Raw genomic sequence first — 22,531 nt, 5'->3', positions numbered from 1 at the left:
GGCCAGGACCTGTCCGGGTCCACCCTGTGGGTCCCCACCGCACGGGTGCTGTTGGTGAAGGACACACAGGCCAGCCACCACATCACCGTGGTGACACAGACGAGACTCCCACTGCCGCTTCTGTGGGACCTTCCTGCAGAGACTCTGGACGTCACCGTAAACAGAACAGCCACGGCCTGTCAGAGGCCCCGCAGGCGCCACACAGTGACGGAGCTGTCTTCTTCCTTCAGGGTGGCGTGTGTGATTCCGTCTGTGGTTGCAGCACCCCCGTCCTTGCGGGTGGCGAGGCTGCCGTCCTTGTACAGCCACAGGATGAAGGTTTTTAGGCACTGTCTCCAAGAGCACATGGCACCATACTTCCAGCAGCTGCAGCAAGCTACAGCGCTGCACCTGTTGCAGTTCCCTGAGCTCAGGCTGGTGCAGTTTGACTCAGGTACGGAGGGGAGCTTGCAGCCTGCACGGTGAGGTGTGGGAGGTGATTGGCCGTGGGCCATGAGACACTCAGTGTTACCCTTTTTGTAGGAAAGCTAGAAGCTCTGGCCATCTTACTTCAGAAGCTGAAGTCGGAAGGACGCCGTGTGCTGATCTTATCACAGATGGTGCTCATGTTAGACATTTTGGAGAAGTTCCTGAATTTCCACTACCTCACCTACATACGAATCGACGAGAACGCCAGCAGCGAGCAGCGGCAGGTGAGGAGTGAACGATTTCCTCTTTGTCGTTTACAGTTGGATGACATTGCTGTTGGCAGCACCCTCGTTGATAAGAGCTGTATAAATTGAGTGATAGCATGATATGACCCTTAAAAATAAAAGGGGAAGACTGTCTTAATCTATTTGGTCTTTTAAAAAGCCTTCAGCTTCATCTTTGGATTTTTTTTTTTAATCTTAAGTGGGTGTGCAGTATGAAACTATGTCACTAGGTAAGCACAGTCAGCCGGGTGTCTCAAAATAAGAACTGGCCCCCTGCTGCCAGTGTCGTGTGGTGCGGCCACTTCGGGAGACAGCCGCGGAGCCGCAACGTGGGTGCTTCTCAGACTCGTTCTCTTTAAGGAAATGAAAAGCGAACTGCGTGTCCATTGTTCACTTACCAAGGTAGCTGAGGATGTTCTGATGCCGCATGGGACAGTGAAACTGGCTTGCTCACTGGTGGGGCGTCAATCAGTAGAGCCTTCTGGGGGGCAGCTCGACAGGACATACGCAGCCTTAAAAAGGGAGCCTGCACTCTGACCTTGAAATCATCTGTCGGGGGTGCTTTCCTGAAACAACAGCAATAGTGCACCAATTCAAGATCTGTGTGCACAGCTTTCCCTGTAGAAGTGTTGATAACAGCCCTCGGTCAGGGACGATGTAAACGTCCCCTAGTGCAAGACAAGCGAAGACTTGTCCATGGGCCACGTGACTTGGCAGAGTGTTAAGGTACAGCCGCTCTGTGGTATTCCATATGAAGGATGAGAGGTTGCTAACAGTGACACCTCAGAAGTTTTGGAAACATGACAAAGTGTTCCCAGTAGAACATTCAGTGCGAACACAAGATGCTGAACTGTGGACCACGTTGCCCACTCTATATGCATCGTTCAGCAGTTCTGGCATCTTCCGTACACATGCACAGGCACACACTGATGGCCTGGGAAGACACACATCAGTTTGGTAATTATCACATTTTCTTGGTGGCAGTTCAGCAAAAGTGTAGAATTTTTGAAGGCAGAGGTTTGGTGTGTGCTGGCCCTGAAATGTATAGAAGTAATCAAATCCTGTTGCTCCAAGTGAGGTTGGGGGTTTTTCTTCACGGCCTCGCTCTTCCGTGCTTCCTCAGCCTTACTCCAGAGCCTTCTCACCTGTAGAGTGCCCTGGCATTGCCTGAGGATAGATGAGAAAGCACGTGTCCCTCCCCAGGAAGAATCCGCTTTCTTCTGGGGCCTACGCATTGAGCTGACAGTGCACGTACGGTGGAATCTACTGTTCGCACTTCTATGATAGCAACTCGAGTTATCCAAGTAGAACTTAGAGATGTGCGGTCAGTAAAGATCATGCAGAGGCAGGAGAGCCAGGAGGAGCAGTGAGCTCGTGTGACAGAGCCAGGGACACCTGGGAGCATGTGTGCAAGAGAGCCAGGGAGAGCAGTGTGCTCGTGTGACAGAGAGCCAGGGAGAGCAGCGTGCTCGTGTGACAGAGAGCCAGGGAGAGCAGCGTGCTCGTGTGACAGAGAGCCAGGGAGAGCAGTGAGCTCGTGTGACAGAGAGCCAGGGAGACCTGTGAGCTCGTGTAAGGGAGAGCAGGGAACGCGTGTAACTTTAGCCCAGGCCATTTGTCACATGGAACACAAAGGAAGCAGCTTTGTTGTAGAATGACTTTTCATCGCTAAACATCAGAAAACGTCTCGGTTTCCCACGTTTATCAGGAGTAACGAATTGAGTATTTCACATCAGGAGCTGATGAGGAGTTTCAACAGAGACAAGCGGATCTTTTGTGCCATCCTCTCGACTCATAGCCGTCCCACAGGCGTGAATCTGGTGGAGGCGGACACGGTGGTGTTCTATGACAATGACCTGAACCCGGTGATGGACGCCAAGGCCCAGGAGTGGTGCGACAGGATTGGGCGCTGCAAGGACATCCACGTGTACAGGTGCGGGTAATGCCGGCCTGCAGGCCTGAGGTGCAGCCAGTGAGGTGCTGTAGGGGGTGTGGTGCGGGAAGTCTGCTGGAAACAGCACGTGCTGCGGAAGAGAACAGAGTTTCATCTGTCAGGCTCCTGCTAGATTGTCTGTATTTCCTTTATCTTCTGCAGCTTTGTGTGTTAGCATGTAGTTCAGTTCTGTGACTCGGACATGTCCACTCCATCCTCTCGGGGTTTAGCTGCTGTTCCCCTTCGGGAGTACCTACCTTGAAAGGATGACTCCTGATTCAGATATTTAGACATTTAAATCATCTGTTACTAAGATGGTTACGGAACAAAGCATCGTTGAAATTATCTTTAAGCACAAACGTTACAATCAGGGTTGCGTGCCTGTCAGGTGTGAACACATACGGCCGCACCACCATGATCCCGTCACTCCCCAGGGGCATGAGGACGGGGACTGACGAGCACGCAGGGGCAGAGCCCTGTACATGTGTGAATTCCATGTGCACAGAGCTGGATTTCAGTGTAGCGGCCGGGCCGTGTGTTGAATAGCTAGTGCTGGCGAGCTGCAGTTTGGTGGGAGGAGGTGGGGTCGGAGCGCTGTCTCTTGCTTGGTGAGTACAGTGCGGTCCCCGTGGATGGGGTTTACATATAAAAGTGAAAGCAAAAACCCCAGAACGCTACTTCAGAGGCAGCAGTGATAGCCGAGAGTTTGAAGGAGTCATTTCAACGAAACAAAACGCCACAGTAAGAAAAGACAAACTTACTTGATTACATAGTAAAATAAATAAATAAAGCATTTAGATTTTTAAAAAATGCCATAGGCAAACTGTAGATTGGGAAAGTTACTGGTAATTCTCATGTTAGTGTCAGCTACCTGGGGGGAAGGCGAAGGTAGACAGCGATGGTCTTGAAGACTGAGCAGGAAGTTTCTGCGTTGGGTGTTGGGGAGCACAAAGGACACAGCCAGTGGAGGGGCAGCACCATGGGCCTGTCCCCTGGAGGGCGGGGCGGGGTGAGAAGGGAAGGGGGTCACACGCTCCCTGTGCCCTCAGAGGCTTAGTGATCACAGTGTGCTGTGCTTTGTAGGCTGGTGAGCGGCAATTCCATTGAAGAGAAGTTGCTGAAGAATGGCACTAAGGACTTGATCCGAGAGGTGGCTGCTCAGGGAAATGACTACTCCATGGCCTTCCTGACCCAGGTACCGTGTTGTGGCAGGGCAGGCCTCAGCCGGGAGAGTGCGGGTCACGGCACGGTGCTGTGGCGACCCCTCGCGCTCTCCCCGGGTGCTAAGTGATGTGCTCGCTTGTGCTCAGCGCACAATCCAGGAGCTGTTTGAGGTGTACTCTCCCATGGAGGACACGGGCTTCCCGGTGAAGGCAGAGGAGTTTGTGGTCCTCTCTCAGGAACCTTCTGCCACAGAGACCATTGCACCCAAGATTGCGAGGCCATTCATAGAGGTGAGAACAACGTCCCGCCCAGCCTGAGACTGGCTGGCTAAGGGGCAACCATAGAGGTGTCTCTGGAACAGCTGTGCTCACTCCACGCAGCTCCAACTGCTCAGTCTCTGACCCTGAGTCTGCTTCTTCCCCAGCCTTGCCTCCTGACCCTTCACTGTCCCTAAACCATGAATTACCTGCAGGGAGGCTCCTTGATGGTTTTAAGTTAATTGCGTGTAGCATCACTCTTTCTCAGAACTGCTCAGTTTTAAAAACACATCAAAATAATCCTGATGTGGAACCTTCCAGGCCCTCAGAAGTATAGAGAATCTGGAGGAGGGTGTACAGAAGTCCCCTGAGGAGGCAGCATCACAAATAGGGACTGATGTGTCAGCACCAGACGGAGACCACCTGAGACTCCAGGAGGAGCCGTCTCAGCTAGAGGAATTAGCTGACTTCATGGAGCAGGTTTGGTGATCTTGTCTTTTGTACTTTAACCTGATTGATCTTCGCTGTAGCTAAATATCGTCAATGTTTGACTCTTCTATAAAATGTTTGTTTACTTTGACCGAGAACAGTCACCCCCAAGGTTGAAACCTGGTGGGGGTAATACGAGGAACTCGGCCTTTATTAACTTGCTGTTAACACTGTCCAAAAAAATTTATGTCCAAACAGCTTACACCCATTGAAAAATATGCTTTGAATTACCTGGAATTGTTCCACACTTCCATTGAGCAAGACAAAGAGAGAACCAGCGAGGTAAGAGAATCAACTGTTGATTATTTTAACACGTAAGGAATCTCAGATTCTTGAGTGTTAAGTTTGGTCTGAAGTAAAGGTGACTTGCATAGACTTGAAGAGACAGAAGCAAAGCCCACCTGTGTAGAAACTAACTGAAAACTCTGTGTGAGCGCCTGTCCAGCTTATTCTTTACTTTGGTATCTTTTCATTTGATTTGAGGCAGCTTGCTTGGTGTTCGATAAAGTGTTCTGTGTTTGAAAGAAAAAATGGGGCCCCTGAAAATGTGTCACAGTGCATAAGAGAGACTCAGGCTTTGACAGGGTGAATTGAAGGTTTTTGTCAGTGCTTGACAGACAGTGCTTCAGGGCAAGAGGGAGGAGGTGGGGACGCCATGGTGCCCACTGCTCGTGGCAGCACTTTCTCCATCATTGCTCCTGCAGGATGCGGCCATGGCTTCAATGAAGGAGTGGGAGGCCCAGAATGCGAAGACCCTGCAGGAGAGGGAGGCCCGGGCGCGTGAGGAAGACCCAGAGGAGGAGCTGCTCACGTACACGAGAGACGATGCATACAACATGGTGCGTGCCACGCCTTCCACCGCCAGCCCATAGCCGTGTCTTCATGTCTGAGCCATTTGAAGGCTGCATTTGTTCTCAGGAGAACATGTCCTAGTGATTTTTTACTTCTCCTACCAAAACATTTTAATTCAGGTTTTAAAAACATAATTGTTGTAATAATTGATGCTTTGTTAGAGACTTTGTTAGGTAGTTGGGTAGCAGGGATTAAAAAGCACTTGTAAGTCTTATAAATCGTCATATTGGTCATACTTACTCTGAAGGCTTAATAAGTCTTGTGACTTACAGCATGACGCTGAGACTTTGTAAAACTTACCCCCGTATTCCCCATAGGAATACATCTACGAAGATGCAGATGGACAGACAGAAATTATGCCAGTGAGTGATTCCATTTGCATTTGTGTCTGAATTGGCCTGCTTTTCATCAGTGACATAGCTAATGGAATTCTCTTTCTGTGCGCAGCTATGGACGCCACCCACTCCACCGCAGGATGACAATGACGTTTACATCGACTCAGTTATGTGCCTCATGTATGAGCCCACTCCCATCCCCGAATCCAAGCTGCCCCCCGTGTACGTGAGGAAGGAGCGGAAGCGACACAAAACCGACCCCTCAGGTACCTGTCCTGTCCACGCCGTGTGGCCTATGGTGCCGGCTGTCCATGGCACACCCCTTGCCACTGCCTGTGAAAGGAACCAGCAGCCACAGGACCTTTGTTGTGGTCTTGGGCCATGGGCATGGTTTTACCTCTTCGTTCTGTGTTTATATGGTGACACACTGGCAGTTTTAGGAAACCGTTTCATGTTCATGGTTGTAATTAACGAGGAAAGTGAGAACGTGGCTTTGCCTTCCTCACGTATTCTTAACGGCCCCATTGTGCTCGCTCCCCTTCCTTTGCTCCTTGCCCCTCGTGAGAAGCGAGTGAGGTAGAGCCGCTCTGAGAGTGCCCGCTCTGTCCAGCTGCAGGCAGGAAGAAGAAGCAGCGGCACGGGGAGGCGGTCGTGCCACCCCGCTCCCTCTTTGACCGTGCCGCACCGGGCCTGCTGAAGATGCGCCGAGAGGGCAAGGAACAGAAGAAGAATATCCTGCTGAAGCAGCAAACACAGTTTGCCAAGCCCCTGCCGACTTTTGCCAAACCAGCTGCTGAGTCAGGCCAGGACAGCCCCGAGTGGCTCATCAGTGAGGACTGGGCGCTCCTGCAGGTGCTGCTTCTGGGCCTGGACAAGGATGCGGGCGTGGGAGGAGGGAACACCTGCTGACTCCCCGCTCACGGCATTCCCTGGAACCCCCTTCTCCAGGCCGTGAAGCAGTTGCTGGAGCTCCCGCTGAACCTCACGATCGTGTCACCTGCTCACACCCCTAATTGGGACCTCGTCAGTGACGTCGTGAACTCCTGCAGCCGCATTTACCGCTCCTCCAAACAGTGCCGGAACCGCTACGAAAATGTCATCATCCCCAGAGAGGAGGGGAAGGTGGGGGCGCGCTCATGCAGCATAGGGTGTGCGGTGCTATTGCCGCATCTTGGCGCCTACTCTCCACTGGGGGCGCTCTATCCTTTTGAGTCCAGTAAGCCAGGGCCAAGGACCTGCATAGAGGTGACAGGTGTGAGTGAGCTGTGGCTGTCCTTCCTGGAGTTGGCAGCAGTCCTGGGGTCTGAGCTGACACTGGACCTCTGCTGCCACTGTCACTGGGAGGGCAGTGTCGCGTCCGGTGTTGCCTGCCGGCGAGTGCCTGGCAACACGTCCTTGTACAGAGGCATTAGACAAGTAACAGGATCAGAGACTTTGCTCTGTCTCAGCAAGTAGCCAGGGTAAAGGGCAGCAGGTGAGTCTTTCCTCGGGGATTTTGCTGGAGGACAAGGCTGTGGTGCTTTGAGGTGCCCTGTGAAGTCTGTGCCGGGGTCACCAGAGCTTGGAAGCGCTGGTTCGTGAATGGCACAGCTGGAAATGGGGCCTGCCAATCAAGGAGCCGCTCCAGCTGGAGGGCGAGCCCACAGTGAGCCCCACGCAGGCCTCCCTGGGAACGTACCTTCCATCAGGGAGCCTTTCGCGGCCGCTGTTTGGTAGTGCTGACAGCCACTTCGCATCTCCTCTTGTCCACTTTGTTTCAGAGTAAAAACAACCGACCTCTCCGCACAAGCCAGATCTATGCCCAGGACGAGAATGCCACCCACACGCAGCTGTACACCAATCACTTTGACCTGATGAAGATGACAGCGGGCAAGAGGAGCCCCCCAATCAAGCCGCTGTGCGTCCTTTAGCTGCTGTTCCACACCAGTTAACAATAGCACAGCCGCTCATAGCTCAGTGCTGGTTTTGGCTTGCCCTTCCTCTTGTTTTCTTGTGTTTAGTTATTGCTGTCTTCTTTTCTGATTTGCAGGCTTGGCATGAATCCCTTTCAGAAAAACCCCAAGCACGCATCCGTGCTGGCAGAGAGGTATTTCTGTACTTGTGACTCATTCTTTAGGGTTGGTCGTGATTTCCCTTAAGTGCCCAGCCCCACCCAGTGAAGGCAGCCGTGAGCGTGCGAGTTTGCTGCAGGCGTCCACAAACGGTGGCGTGGGGAGAGGCCTATGTGTGGGCAGAGCCGGCCGTGGGCGAGACAGACGGCTCCTGGTTTGGCCCACGCAGTTGGGGTCGGGGTACATGATGTGGCCCTCGTAGGGCACCCACACACGTGTGCACTGCATGTTCTGAGGACAACATAGCGATGCATGTCTTAACTTCTATCTGGGGAGAAGACGTACTGCCACGTCAAGGTGCTGTGAGGCTGGGCAGGCTGCCTCCTCTGTTGCGCTTTCCACTAGGCTGTCCACACCACGGGCTTGGCCCTGACTGTCCACCTGCGCCAGGGTGAACGCCCTTGCTGGAGACGCAGCGGAGACGATAGGAGAGGGGTTGGGGAGGGCGGGGGACGTGGGTGTGCTCAAGCCTACAGTGGTGCCAGCTGTGGGCTCCTGCGAAAGCCCATTGGCTTTCTGCGTGTGTGGTTTTTATAGGAGAATGCTGAGAACAGGTGTGTGTTCAGAACACAGGTGTCCCACCACTCGGGTCCAAGCCCTGTCTACACTCGCTTGCACCTGTCCCTCCTCCTGTCTACACTCACCCATGCCCATCCCCTTGCCCGTCTACAATTGCCCACGCCTGTCACCACTGCCTGTCTACACTTGTCTGCGCCTGTACCCTCTGCCTGTCTACAGTCCCCCACGCCTGTCCCCCGCCTGTCTACATTCACCCACGTCTGCCCCCGTCTACAGTCGCCCTTGCCTGTCCCCCATTTACACTCACCCACAACTGTCTCCCTGCCTGTCTTTACTCGCACATGCCTGTTACCGTGCTTGTCTATAGTTGTCCACACCTGTCCCCTCACCTGTCCCCACCCACGCCTGTATCCCCACCTATCTACTCTCACCCACGCCTGTCCCTCCTGCCTGTCTGTAGTCGCTCATGCTGGTCCCCCCGCAACCTGTCCTTACCTACCCATGTCAGCCCCCACTGCCTGTCCTACCCACCCACGCTGGTCCCCCCACCGCTGCCCCAGCCCTGGTGCCCATCTGTGTGTGGCTGATGTTGCACTGCTTGCGGCCCCTCCTCTGCCTCAGGCTGCCCACCACCCGGCTGTTTTTTCTTGTGCCATGTACTCAGACGCTACGAACTTGACTCCATCTGCTTATCATCTGTCTCCCTGCTGCAAAGAGAGCTCTGTGAGAGTTGGGGCTCCAGTCCTGAGGTGCTGTTTTAGTGCCCCGGGGCTGCTGTAACAAAATGCCCTGGGGGGCTTTAAGGAGCAGAACTTAGTGTCTGAGTCTAGGAGTCTGACTGGGGGGCCGTGGCAGGGCAGTGTGGGGGTAGGGCCTGGAGGAGATGAAGGGAGGAATGTGGCGCAGTGCAGAGTCCCTGACAGAGGTCTGGGTGGGGCTCTGGGTGCCATGAGCTGAGACAGGCTTTGGTGGTTTGCGGTAGGAGAGACTTGGTCCTGTCTAAGGCTGCTGAACTGGAACTTCCAGGTGGGGAGAGGGAGAGGGAGAGCGGCGGGCGGCGCAGTGAACCCTGGCCTGGGGGGAAGGACTCCCACTTGTGCAGCCAGGAGAGAGGGGACGAGGGGCTGTAAAAAGCCATGTGAGATAGAGGGTTGTCCTCTCAGGAGGTAGGCTGGGCCATCTGCTGCTGCTGCGGCAGAAGGTGGGGCGACTGGGATGGGAGGGGAGGGAGGCCTGCACTGATGGCTGAGCAACACTGTCCAGAGTGGGGGTGGCTCAGGATGGCCAGGATCCTACACTGACCGTGTACCGGGGGTCAGGCAGGGCCTCCACGGGTACATGTGACCTGTCACATGTGGTTGGAGCTCATTGGGGCCTGAGGTGCTGAACCCTCACTGCAGTGAGGCCTCTCTGGTTGAGAAGGTTCCCAGGAAGTGCACTGCGGAGCTCCTGGGAAATTGGACCGGACCCACCTTCCAGGAACAGAGGAAGGAACCTTATACCTGGCGTCCAGGTGTAGCCCCCCTGTGTGCTCCCTGGGCGCCTGTTGTTGGCTGGCTCCTTCGCTTGGTGACCTTGCCACGCTGTGCCCCATGCCCTTGGTGACATTGGACACTGCCTCCAGCATCCAGAAGCCTGGGGAGCGAGGGCGCTGGTGTTTATAGAGACGGTGTCTCTTAGAACCAGCACGCTATATTAATTCTCTGCCCTTGTCTTTCAGCGGGATCAACTATGACAAACCTTTGCCCCCGATTCAGGTGGCATCTCTTCGTGCAGAGCGGATTGCCAAAGAGAAGAAGGTGGGATGTCTTGGCATCATGACCTTGTTCACAGTGGGAAATGCTGAGTGTTACCGGGTCAGGTTTCTGTTCCTCACACCTGGCTTCTCCCTCCCTTCCTGGTGGTTTAGGCTCTCGCAGATCAGCAGAAGGCCCAGCAGCCAGCTGTGGCTCAACCTCCCCAGCAGCCGCCACCACCGCCACAGCCACAGCAGCCGCCGCCGCCGCCACTGCCCCAGCCCCAGCCGGTCGCCAGCCAGCAGCCCACCGGGCAGCCAGCAGTCCCAGCCCAGGCACAGCCTCCACCACAGCCACAGCCTGTGCAGCCACAGCCGAAGGTGCAGCCAGCAATAACCACGGGGGGCAGTGCTGCTGTGCTGGTGAGCAGGTGCCCGTGTGTCAGATAGGGCCGTCTTGGCCGGCGCTGGCCATGCACCCCCACATTGGCGCCTAGTTGATGCAAATGCTTGTTGGGGGTTCTCTTGGTGTCCAGCCTGTAGACTCTGTGTGTGTGTGTGTGTGTGTGTGTGTGTGTGTGTGTGTGTGTGTGTGTGTGTGTGTGTGTGTGTGTGTGTGTGTGTGTGTGTGTGTGTGTGTGTGTGTGTGTGTGTGTGTGTGTGTGTGTGTGTGTGTGTGTGTGTGTGTGTGTGTGTGTGTGTGTGTGTGTGTGTGTGTGTGTGTGTGTGTGTGTGTGTGTGTGTGTGTGTGTTTGCCTATATCCTCCCTCCCTGTGGCTCTAGGGTACAGTTATCTCAGCTCTCACAGCTCTGGGATGCAGCTGTCTCAGTCCCCACAGCTCCGGGGTGCAGCTGTCTCAGCCCCCACGGCTCTGGGCTGTATAGCTATCTCAGCCCTCACGGCTCTCGGGTGTAGCTGTCTCAGCCCCCATGGCTCTGGAGTGCAGCTATCTCAGCCCTCACAGCTCTGGAGTGTAGTTATCTCAGCCCCCACAGCTCTGGGGTACAGCTGTCTCAGCCCTCACAGCTCTGGGGTGCAGCTCTCTTAGCCCCCATGGCTCGGGTGCAGCTATTTCAGCCGTCACAGCTCTGGGGTACAGCTGTCTCAGCCCCCATGGCACTGGGATACAGCTACCTCAGTCCCCACGGCTCTGGGATGCAGTTATCTCAGCAGATGCCCAGGGAGGCTGAGGCAGTTCCTTACTGAAACGATGGAGTACTGTGGAATTAGAAAGATTTCAGAACTGTGATAAGCTGACCACTTTCCCTGCAAACATGCAGAGCAGACACTGCTGGGGACAACAGACAAACTCTTCTGGCCCCGCCCCTTGTCCTTAGAACATGTTCACGTGTGCTCACGCATGCACAGAAACCTTATAGCTAACTGATGCCCGTTAGAGCACGGAGGTTACATACGCAGAAGGCGTGAAGGGAAGAAGGCTGCTGGGGGCCCAGGTGCCCCCACTCACCTTGGTGTGTCTTGCTGTGTGTGGGGGGTGGGAGCGCACGGTGGCCACTTGCCAGGAGCGCGGATTCGATTGCTGGCAGATAAGAGCTGGATGAAGGAATTCAAATGAACTCTCTCTCTAAAACAGGCAGGAACCATCAAAACGTCAGTCACTGGGACAAGCATACCCACTGGTAAGAAGAGAACAGAATGTTGAAAGCTGAGCTCAGTTTTCTGGCTGTGTCGTCTCATGCGTGTCTTCCATGCAGGCACCGTGAGTGGGAATGTGATCGTGAACACCATTGCGGGTGTCCCTGCTGCCACCTTCCAGTCCATCAACAAGCGCCTTGCCTCCCCCGTAGCACCCGGAGCTTTACCTGTGAGTTGTCCTTGTACCCGGGACGGCGAGTGGCCCCGTGCATTGATGCCCAGGGGGAGCCATTTGAATTTTTTTTTTTTTTTTTTTAATGTTTTCTTAGTGTAAAAACTTTAAAGGTCTAGCTGGAGTTCCATGAGATAATTTAAGTAGCTGATCAATATGGCGGCTTCAGAGCCATCCAGGTGTCAAGGGCATTTCTACTTTGTACCATTTAAGGGAATGAAGCTCCCAGTTTCCTGTGTGTGCGTGTGCCATGAGGGTTATCACAGTTCAGTTCACAGAGGTGCCTGGTGTGTGGAGGGGGGGTAGAGGGGTGTGAGGGTCATCACGGTTCAGCTCACAGAGGTGTCCTCATGTGGGGACACAGATTGTGAGACTGGCGTGCACCGGGGGTTGGGAGGGTGCCACCTGAGGAGGAGATGTGGCACTGTGGCGGGGTGCATGATGGCCAGTGGGGCTTGAGGCAGGGAGCTGTCACTTCCATATGGATGTCTGGCCCCCAGTTGTGGGGACAGGTGGGGCCAGACCTGGGCAGAGAGGCAGACCCAGGGCACACTGAGCCCATGGCCATGGGGGGCACTGAGCCTGATCACAAGGGGCACACCAGTGTCTACTGCTTGCTTCTCTTTGGTGTCTCAGAGGTAGTTGTGAGGGTTTGTCCACCAGCTCACTGAGGGATGAGGAGGGTGGCAGGCAGACTGGGGTTTCGTGCCTTTGCCACCGTGGCTGCTGCTGTAACCACTGGCCGGGAGTCAGGGGCTCGGGAGGCAGGACGGACGAGCAGTGAGAGTGTGTCATTTCGGGCAAGACCCTGAGGCCCTGAGCCAGCAGTAGGATTCCGGGCTATGGCTTCTGCCGAAGACGAGGGATACCAGTGGGCAGTTAGGATGCTGGTTGGTGTGCTCTGGGGATGAACACGAATGTCTAGTGGGTAGTCAGGAATTTCTTAATGTCCCTTGGGACCAGAGCCTTTGAGTGGAGACAGAGGGGCCAGGCAGCCTTACAGGTGTGAAAGGGCGATGTCAGCCAAACCATTCTTCCCGTGGGACCTGCCTGTCTCGAGGGCTCCGGAGCTGTGGGCACCTGTGCGCTCACGCCTCGGACTCACACACGGACCCGCACTTTGCAGCGCTGTGTGTGTGTCAGGGGCCTGAGTGTGGAACGTGTCGCCCCTTGGGTGCAGTGTTGGTGTCTCCTTTCCCACCACACGCAAGGCCTCCAGTGGAGTGCGCCTCACTGTTCTTTCTTCCACGTCCTCTTCTAGACTTCCGGAGGCTCGACACCCACCCCTGCGGTCCACACCCAGCCCCGAGCGGTGGGCTCTCCTGCCACGGCCACCACTGACCTGGTGTCCATGGCAACAACTCAGGGAGTGCGGGCGGTCACATCCGTCACTGCCCCGGCGGTGGTCACCACCAACCTGACGCCTGTGCAGGCCCCAGCCCGGTCTCTGGTGACCCAGGTGTCTCAAGGTAAAAGCACCCCTCTTAGCCCCCTACTCCCCTTCTACGTGTTGTCTGGGGGAGGTAGAGAGTCCAAGGGGGCTAGTAGCCATATCTGACGAGCCACCTCCTTTGCAGCCACGGGAGTGCAGATCCCAGGAAAGACCATCACCCCCGCACACTTCCAGCTTCTCCGGCAGCAGCAGCAGCAGCAACAGCAGCAGCAGCAGCCGCCGCCGCCGCCCTCTCAGGTGCAAGTCCCGCAGCTCCAGGGCCAGGCCCAGTCGCCCGCGCAGATCAAAGCCGTCGGGAAGCTGACGCCGGTGAGCCTCTCTGGAAACCACAGACGTGGTGGCTTAGAGCAGGTTGGCGTGGTCTGCGGGGGACGGTGGCTCAGAGTCTCTTCTGGAGACGTTGTCTGTGTAGGGAGTCCGTTTGTCTTCTCTCGGAGTGAAACATACGGACACCATGGTCATGACCATGCCTTTTAAAACTTCTTAGCCTTCTTCCTGGTGCTCTGTGGCCATAGTCCCATCTCCACACTTAAATTCCCACTTCCCTTCCTGTGCTTCCAACGTGACGGTTCAGTCTCTGGAGAAGGCGAAGGGCTCCCTGGCCACCCTTGACAGAAAACCCTGGTGACAGAGCACTCTAAACAGCTCTAGGAGGCTGGGGGCGAGGACTTGGTTTCTGTCACAACAGCTTACTTGCAGGACTGCTTCTCCAAGGCTGGCCCTTGTGTCCTGGCATTCCTGCTTTGGCCAGTGTGTGCCACCTTTGCGGTGGTTCTGTAGCTGCCTTTGTTTTAGCAGGGCATCAGTGAAAAGTAACCAAAGCACCTTAAGCGTGAACACAAAGCAATACTTGAAAGCTCCAGCGAGCTCCTCTCCTGCCGGAGCGCTGAGCGAGCAGTCTGCCCTTTCTGCACTGGGAAGGGAGGAGCCGGTGCCAGAGGCCGTCACAGACATGCAGTGCAAGGCGGTCGGCACCGTGCCCACAGGTGGTCAGTGCTGTCGGGGCTGCCGTGTTCCTCCAGGAACGTCCCAGCCCCCTGTTGAGAGACAGTGAAGTGGGGCTGTTTGTCTAACACACTAGCAGTTAGCCACACTGATGGGGCTGTTTGTCTAACACACTAGCAGTTAGCCACACTGATGGGGCTGTTTGTCTAACACACTAGCAGTTAGCCACACTGATGGGGCTGTTTGTCTAACACATTAGCAGTTAGCCACACTGATGGGGCTGTTTGTCTAACACACTAGCAGTTAGCCACACTGATGGGGCTGTTTGTCTAACACACTAGCAGTTAGCCACACTGATGGGGCTGTTTGTCTAACACACTAGCAGTTAGCCACACTGATGGGGCTGTTTGTCTAACACACTAGCAGTTAGCCACACTGATGGGGCTGTTTGTCTAACACACTAGCAGTTAGCCACACTGATGGGGCTGTTTGTCTAACACACTAGCAGTTAGCCACACTGATGGGGCTGTTTGTCTAACACACTAGCAGTTAGCCACACTGATGGGGCTGTTTGTCTAACACACTAGCAGTTAGCCACACTGACAAATTCAAAGTGATCAGAACGAAACAGAATGAAGCATTCAGTTTCTCGGCGGCACCAGTCACGTCTCCAGTGCTCGTGGCTGCACGAGGCTGCACGGGGCCGCACGGGGCCGCTCGTGGCCGCACGGGGCCGCTCGTGGCTACACGGGGCTGCACGGGGCCGCTCGTGGCTACACGGGGCTGCACGGGGCTGCACGGGGCTAAGGCTGCCGTACGGGAGAGCACAGAACTAGAACATCCATCATCGCAGGAAGCTCTGCTGGACACTGCTAACTTAGAGAGTTATGGGGCCCAAGATCTAGGATCTGGCGTAGCAGAGGTGGAGTTGTCAAGTAAATGAAGCTAGTGTTTGATCCTCCTTCACGTACACGTGTGCAGACACACACTTGCACACACATGCTCTCGTGTGCACGCACACAGAGCGGTCTTTCTTTGTCACCTAAGACAGTCTGCCTCAGGTGCCGCGTCTCGCCCTGTTCCGGCAGCCAGCGCTGTGCTCACCCTCTCACTGCCTGGCCCCTGTTCCTCACTCCTGCTCCCCAGCAAATCAGCTCCCAGCGTTGTCGCTTACAGCGTTTTAAAAGAGACCTAATAGTCACAAACGACTCAGTGTAACTTCTCTAAAAAATAAAAAAGCATGTTTTTTAGTATTTTTTGAAACTAACTTGAGAGCATGATGTTTTGACATAGTTGTGGCACTGATTTCTAAATCGTTTGGAGACTGTGGGAATAACATACTGGAGGCTTACACACATCTTACAATACACTTAAAATATCAGGAAGAACCGTGATTTTAAGGCTTCCAAAAAATTCCATGATCGTACAGATTTAAATTGACCCGATTGTGAGAGAGAAGGGCCTAGATCCTTGGCCAGGAGCTTTACTGATCCGTTAAAGTCACTGTCAGGTTTTCCCTGACACTGTGCCATTTTAAGTAAGTGGTTTAAAAATGTTGGCCCGGCCCTGGAGGATGGCTGGCAGTACGTGTTAGCAGCTGGTTACTCTGGTATTTACTGGGTACGGGAACAGCGTTTTACATACGTGATGGAATGTAGCTGATACTGATGAGAAGATTCCCTCTGTGGGTTCTAGGAACACCTGATCAAGATGCAGAAGCAGAAGCTACAGCTGCCCCAGCAGGCACCTCCGCAGGCCCAGCCAGGGCCCCCGGCGCCCGCACCCCAGGTGCAGGCACAGCCCGCACAGCCCGCGCAGCAGCAGAGCTCCCAGATCACCACGGTCACGGCCCCGCGGCCCGGGGCACTGCTCACGGGCACCACTGTGGCCAACCTCCAGGTGGCCCGACTTGTAAGTTCCAGCTTGTGCGTTTGTTTTTCAGAAGCGACATCTGTTTTACTTTAATTGGGTGCTAGGTCTGCTCTGGACTCTGTCAAGTATCATAACTGACTACACGTAATGCATCGCAGTGTTGATAGAGTCGCACAGCCTACTGGACGTTGGAGGGGGCGGGGAGGGAGCTAGGCTGTGAAGAGAGCTGAGATTCCTGGAGGGTAAGGGTGCAGAGCAGCATCCAGGTGTCATGGGTGCTGGATGCTGGGCGGGTTCTGACCTTACAGGACCTGTGTGGAGGAGCAGAGGGCCTGCACAGGGGCCTTGCAGGTGGGCGTGAGCCAGGTGGGCTGACCAGGGGTTGGACTGCCAAGAGTGGCTCAGAGATAGCTGCATTGTGTGGGCAACAGGGGCCTTTGGCGCTTGAAGAAAGGAATGGTAACCAGGTGAGAGGGGGCTTGAAAGACTGTGCCCCACCGTACTAGCACGGGGTGTTGTGTGCCAGCCCTGTCACGGGTGATGCCAGTTTACAGAGTGTCTCACTCTCATCCACTGCCATGAGCGTGCCACATTCGTCACAGACCCACTGTGGTGGGTGCTGGTGCTAAGTACTCACTCCACATCTCAGGTGGAGAAGCTTGTGTCTGCCGAAGCCCCACTGTTGGCAGCTACAGGCAGCTGCACTGTGGGGCTGGCTCAGGCTTGAGCCCCCAAGCCCCCTGGTAGGGGCCAGGTCAGGCTCCACGGTGTGGCTTGAGCCCCTGAGCCCCCTGGCGAGGGCCAGCTCTCCACAGAGAACTAAAGTGACTCCACCAGAGCGCACAAAGCGTGTATAGCAGCAGGAAAAGCGGTGGCCCCTAGTACTGGCCAGAGGGTGGGGGATGTATCACCTCCAAATACATCCGTCAGACTGGAGTAGTTAACCTGTTGGGAGGGGCTTTTGGTGATCCAGCTATAAAAACGCAGAACCCAACAGTCCTGTTTCTGGTGTGTCCTGAAGGCATGAGAGGACAAAGCAGCAAATGCACATGCTCATTTGCTGCAGGAGGGTAGACGAAACTGAAACGTCCAAAGCAAGCGCGTTAGGGGACATCCAAGCAGTGGGACATAAAGTAGCTTTGAAGAACGGTTGTAGTTCTGTGTAGCTTGACTGTTCCTGTAAAGGGAAGAGACACAGATAACAGCACTTTTAATTTCATCCCTTTTTACATTTTTCGCAGCAATCCACACAGGTAAGAACAAGGTCCAGAAGGTCAGCTAGCAATTTTAACATTTGTGTATGAGTGGTATTAGGATTGTGAGTGATTTTTACTTTCTTCTTTGTATTTTCTTGGGTTATCTGGGTTTTATATGTGTAAAAATAGACCTGTTTCCACTTTACTTTTTAAAAACGCAACATGAAATCAAAGTGCTTGGTAGTAGCGTGATAACTCAGTGGAGGGTGGCAGTGTCCAGGGGCTGACGTTCCGGTGGGAGGTTAAGGCCTCCAAGTGGGGAGTGGGCTGACCCGTAGGGGTAGCTGAAGGAATGGGAAGTGGGAGATTCCCTAGAAAAAATGGCCCAGAGACTGGTGGGAGAAGACGGTGCCTGAGATGAGAATTGTATGGGCTCGTTAAATCTGAACTCTGGCCGAAGTTGTTGTTCGGCTCCTGTGTCTGAATACCGCGGGTGCTCCGCCTTGGTAGCTGGTAGGTGTTAGGAAGAAGGTGGACCTACAAGGACACCCTTTTCCCTCCGTGTGCAAATCACGAAGCCTGTGTTAGCGTGACGCCACCCTTCTGCTTGGTCTATCCGGGTTCTCTCACCTGGCCTCTTGTGAGGAGACTTAACGTGACAGTGCGCAGCATTCTGCCTTTCTTGGGCTCACCCGTGGCTTTCTTTTGCAGACCCGGGTGCCCACCTCTCAGCTGCAAGCCCAGGGGCAGATGCAAGCCCAGACACCCCCGACGGCACAGGTGGCCCTGGCCAAGCCCCCAGTGGTGTCGGTGCCGGCGGCCGTGGTCTCCTCGCCAGGGGTCACAACACTGCCCATGAACGTAGCCGGGATCAGCGTGGCAATTGGGCAGCCACAGAAAGCAGCAGGTGATGGTGGGCGTGCACCCTGCCCTGCACCCTGCACCCTGCACCCCGCACCCTGCATCCTGTGTGGCATGCAGTAGCTGGGTGGCCGCCACTCCCGTTTTGAAGCAGTGCTTTGTAAACCTTTCCTGGCAGACTCTGTGTCTAAGATGCATTTCATGTGTGCATGTTGTAGTTTAGCCCAAATGTCTCTCCAAGATTTCCGAGTCCACGTTTCGCCCACCAGTTTCACTGTTAGCCGTTCCGAATCTGCCAGATGTTTACGTAGACATCCCAGATGGACACAGACATAGCTTAGGTGGACCAGGGGATGGCTGTGCTTGTTTCCTCACAGCTGCCCTCTCTTGCATGTCTGTGCAGAAAGCAGTCAGCTGCACACGTCGTCACCGTAGGGCTATGACTGATGGCGTCCTTGGTGTTTGCAGGGCAGACCGTGGTGGCGCAGCCCGTCCATGTGCAGCAGCTGCTAAAGCTCAAGCAGCAGGCCGTGCAGCAGCAGAAGGCCATCCAGCCGCAGGGTGTGCAGGGTCCGGCCGCTGTCCAGCAGAAGGTACGTGGCTCTCCTGGGATGTGGGCTGCATGATGCATCTCCGTGCCGCCCAAGTCAGGACAGCTTGCCCAGATCAGGCACGTGCTCCACAGGAGACAGTGGTTTAGTGGAACCCGGCGTCGGACTTGGGGCCGGGAACTCCGCTCTGCATGCTGGGTGTCCCAAGGCTGGGGGCTCGCGAGTGGAACTGCCAGTGTGCCATGTGTATGTGTTTTCTTATTTCACGTGCACACGCTGTGATGGTGGCCTGCGAGCGTGGCCCGGAGGAAGCCCCTCTGCTCCAAGGCCTGGGGGGGTGGCAGAAGGTCTGGGAGTGCCTGACCTGGAAGGGCAGCGGGTTCAGGTTGTGATGGTCACCTGCCTGGTTCCTGATGATGATGGGATGGGCCCAGCCAGGCACTGCTGAGCCTGGAGTCAGGTGAGGGTCTGCTTGTTGGAGGAGAGGAGGGACGTGAGGACTAGTGAGAAGGGAGGGCAGTGGAAAGGGTTAGGGTTAGAAGAAATGGCCGACTAGAAAAATCTGATCTGCAAACCTTTTCTTAGCCAATTCTGCTCCCTGAGATGGAGGTCCTCCAGAGGCAGCCGGTGTCACAGGTGTCCTGCCTGGGCTTATACCTGTGGTCTCTCTCCTCAGATAACTGCACAGCAGATGGCTGCACAAGGCCAGCAGCAGAAGGTGACCTATGCCACCCAGCCAGCACTGAAGACCCAGTTTCTCACGACGCCCATCTCCCAGGCCCCAAAGCTGGCAGGGACTCAGCAGGTGCAGACACAGATCCAAGTGAGTGTGCTTGCTGGGGCTACGGCTAGTGTAAGCCTTCCGTTACCCAGCACACACATAGGAGCAGTGATACCACGGACGCTCTGTAATCTCCTGCTGGCTGCCACTGCTGGAGACCTGTGCGTGCACCTGCCCACATCTTGTCCTGACCTGTGTGACTCACCTGTCCCGACCTATGTGACTCACCTGCTTTTCCTGTGGCTTCACCATCTCTGTTGATAAAGCGAATGTTGCAGTCATGCCACACGTGGCCTCTGTGACTTGCCGCTTTCCCCGCACGTGCTTGTGAGGTTCCTCGGGTGTCTGCACTTGTCATTTCACCTTATGGACAGTTTTCCCTCTGCTGGTGGTGGCAGTGGGATGTTCCCAGTGTTTGGCCTCCTCCAACACGGCACCAGGCAGCTTTTTCCTGTCCCCTGGTGGTGCTGGGCTGTGGGCAGTGCACGTTCACCGTCTCCACAGCGGTGATGCCGCTGTGTGCTAGCCTGCAGGGCCAGTGTTCCCCCTGCCCCAGACCCTCGCCAGCGAGCCAGACTGCTTAGTCCTCTCTGACCTGGAGCATGTGCAATGGTGTAGCTTTCTGGCCCCGACTGAGCTTCTCTGGGACCCTGTGACTGCAGCCCTTCCTGCACTCTCAGGGCTCTTGTGGGTGGTGCGCACGCAAGCCTGTCCCGATTTGTGTCCATATCCTGGTGTTTGGCTTCACCTCCTCCTGCTTTGTGGCTCATCTTTTACTTTATGGGTGTCTTTTGATGCATAGAAGTTCTTAAGGGTACTGTACTGGAGCTTATCAGCCTTGCCGTTTCTGAATAACAGTGTTGAAGGAACCCTGCCGACAGGTCGGGCGTTATTCTTCTAATGCTTTGACAGCTGGGTCTGTGGTCCTCCTGGAGTTGACAGTGTTTATGATATAAACGTAGGGGTTCAATTTAACTTTTCCCTCTGGGTACCTGGATTTGTCAGCACCGTTCACTGAAGTCCCTGTGCCCACTGATCTGCCATCTGTCATTCACGGCTGTGCTCTGTTCTTCTGCCCGGGGCTGTGGTCTCTGCAGCTTGGTGCCAGCACTGCCCTTGCCTCTTGCGTGCAGCCATTCTGAACCTGGTGTCCCATGGGCTCTTCACGTGTGGCATGGAGGCGGGCTGCTGCTGCTGCTGCTGTCACGTCCATCCACCTTTGTGTTTTACCTCAAACACTTGTCTATTTACTCTAAGTGCTGATGTACTTGGGTTTTTAGCTCCCCTTTTGTCTGGGCTGTTCATCCTGCTTGCTGTGTTTTTTCTTTGCTGCTCTCCTTCCTTGCCTTTTTTGGGGTGTTTCTTTTTTTCTCTTTTTATTCCCCGCCTTTTCTAGTTTGGAAAGTATACTACCTCTTTCTCTTTCTTCACGGTTAACCTCCACACGCATACCAAGCTTCTCAAGGAGTTAAGGTTGCCATTGTCTGCCCTCTTCTTGAACAGGGTCTTGTTGTTCACACGTGGGCCCCTTGACTCCTCGGCATACATCCTGCCGCTGTCCTGGGTGTAACCCTGACCCTTCCCGTCTTCGAGTTTTCACCTGAGGTCATTTTCACTCTGCTTGACACTTATTCTTTGGAATCACCTCCAGTGTTTGAAAAATGCCTCTTTTTCACTGTTACTTGTGAAAGGCACGTAGCTTGGCATCGTACTCTAGACAGATGTTTGTTTTCTTAGTGCACTGTGAAGCACCGTTCCTGTGTTCTGGGTCCCTTTGTTGGCAATGGGATGTCACATGTAGTCTAATGTGTCTCTGCCTTGGAGGACATCTTTTCCCTTTGTGCCCTTTAAGGCACCTTGCTCGTCTTCACGTCGTGCAGTTCCGCTATGATATACCGAGCGTGGATCTGTCGGCATCTGGAATTGACCTCTCCCATCAGCCATGGCTTGTGTCCATGTTGCCTCTGCCCTGTGTTCTCTACTCCGTCTCTTAACGTCATTTACGTTTTCTATTTCTTTGTCTTTCTGTACTGCGTTCTGTGTGATGCCTTTTGTAAAACTATAAAATAAACCTCACGTTACGCGTGATCACTGATGAGGAAGTCGGCCTTGTCCGTGTTCGAGGTGGAGAGATGCCTGCTCTGCCACTGCTCTGTGCGGCCGTTTGTGGAGGGCTCTGCTGTGTCATCTGGTCGTTGGCTTTCTGCATAAAGAACCAAGAAGGGAAAGGAAGAACGTCCCCTCTTTTTGCGTGCACTCTCTTCGGAATGCTACATTTGGATTTTTCTCTTTTGTCAAAGGTTGCAAAACTTCCCCAAGTTGTCCAGCAGCAAACAACTGTGGCCAGCATCCAGCAGGTCACCCCCGCGTCCCAGCAGGTAGGGTCTGGGGACACAGCCATGGAGGGAGCTCACAGTTCCGGTGCCCATGTGCACTGTTTTAAAAATTTCAGCTTGCCGTTTTATGAGAATTCTTGGTTTTCATCCTCAGAAAATAGAATTTTAGAGGATCACTTTCAATGCAGAAAAGGTTAACTTTGGGGAAAGCTTGTTAGCCTCAGGAGAGTAGGAAAATCCTGCAAACCCATACGTGTTCACACCCTTTGTCAGTGTGCTGAAGGAGCTTCTCTTCTGTTCATGTCCAGGATCATCTGTTCAGCCAGCCCTCTCGGGTATGTCCTCCCAGCCCAGGGCTCCATGCTTGAGTTGGGGGGATGCAGAAGTGAAGGACATGCTTGGAGGGGCAGTGATGGCCTTGACAACCACATGGCATCTCAGGCTCATACTGTCCTTGTTTATGACTACAGGGTGTGGCCATGGACAAGCAACGTTTTATTTAGCTCAAGGTCACACTGGTTTTACTTTTCAAGGAACCAAACATATTAGAAGCTTTATAACAACAACAAAAATAAGTCCCTCGATCCCACCCTTACCTTTTCCCAGACACATCGCTTTTA

General features: G+C 54.5%; 1 protein-coding gene and 1 non-coding gene across 10 annotated transcripts in view; both read left to right on the top strand.

Moving 5' to 3' along the window:
• The window catches only part of EP400 (E1A binding protein p400), an 87,423-nt gene that overhangs the window by 61,453 nt on the left and 3,439 nt on the right, over window positions 1-22,531 (top strand). For 7 of the 9 annotated variants that reach the window (XM_049865316.1, XM_049865318.1, XM_049865314.1 and 4 more), the window contains 25 exons: window positions 231-433; window positions 523-692; window positions 2,429-2,625; window positions 3,709-3,820; window positions 3,936-4,079; window positions 4,368-4,526; window positions 4,734-4,817; window positions 5,240-5,374; window positions 5,705-5,749; window positions 5,835-5,988; window positions 6,333-6,574; window positions 6,671-6,844; window positions 7,483-7,619; window positions 7,752-7,808; window positions 10,073-10,151; window positions 10,262-10,510; window positions 11,683-11,728; window positions 11,804-11,913; window positions 13,178-13,385; window positions 13,494-13,678; window positions 16,010-16,225; window positions 18,094-18,289; window positions 18,712-18,836; window positions 19,471-19,617; window positions 21,876-21,953. In XM_049865316.1, the coding sequence (XP_049721273.1) occupies window positions 231-433; window positions 523-692; window positions 2,429-2,625; window positions 3,709-3,820; window positions 3,936-4,079; window positions 4,368-4,526; window positions 4,734-4,817; window positions 5,240-5,374; window positions 5,705-5,749; window positions 5,835-5,988; window positions 6,333-6,574; window positions 6,671-6,844; window positions 7,483-7,619; window positions 7,752-7,808; window positions 10,073-10,151; window positions 10,262-10,510; window positions 11,683-11,728; window positions 11,804-11,913; window positions 13,178-13,385; window positions 13,494-13,678; window positions 16,010-16,225; window positions 18,094-18,289; window positions 18,712-18,836; window positions 19,471-19,617; window positions 21,876-21,953 (3,652 nt within the window). The remainder of the gene's footprint in view (window positions 1-230; window positions 434-522; window positions 693-2,428; window positions 2,626-3,708; window positions 3,821-3,935; window positions 4,080-4,367; window positions 4,527-4,733; window positions 4,818-5,239; window positions 5,375-5,704; window positions 5,750-5,834; window positions 5,989-6,332; window positions 6,575-6,670; window positions 6,845-7,482; window positions 7,620-7,751; window positions 7,809-10,072; window positions 10,152-10,261; window positions 10,511-11,682; window positions 11,729-11,803; window positions 11,914-13,177; window positions 13,386-13,493; window positions 13,679-16,009; window positions 16,226-18,093; window positions 18,290-18,711; window positions 18,837-19,470; window positions 19,618-21,875; window positions 21,954-22,531) is intronic. The other 2 variants (XM_049865311.1, XM_049865312.1) reach the window with 2 other exon arrangements.
• On the top strand, window positions 1,807-1,939 carry LOC126066185 (small nucleolar RNA SNORA49). The gene has a single exon (XR_007515037.1). It is a non-coding gene; the product is annotated as a small nucleolar RNA SNORA49 (small nucleolar RNA).

Source organism: Elephas maximus, chromosome 22 (genome assembly GCF_024166365.1).
Source record: "Elephas maximus indicus isolate mEleMax1 chromosome 22, mEleMax1 primary haplotype, whole genome shotgun sequence".
In the NCBI taxonomy this organism is placed as follows: domain Eukaryota; kingdom Metazoa; phylum Chordata; class Mammalia; order Proboscidea; family Elephantidae; genus Elephas; species Elephas maximus.
This window is presented reverse-complemented; position numbering and strand designations above follow the sequence as displayed.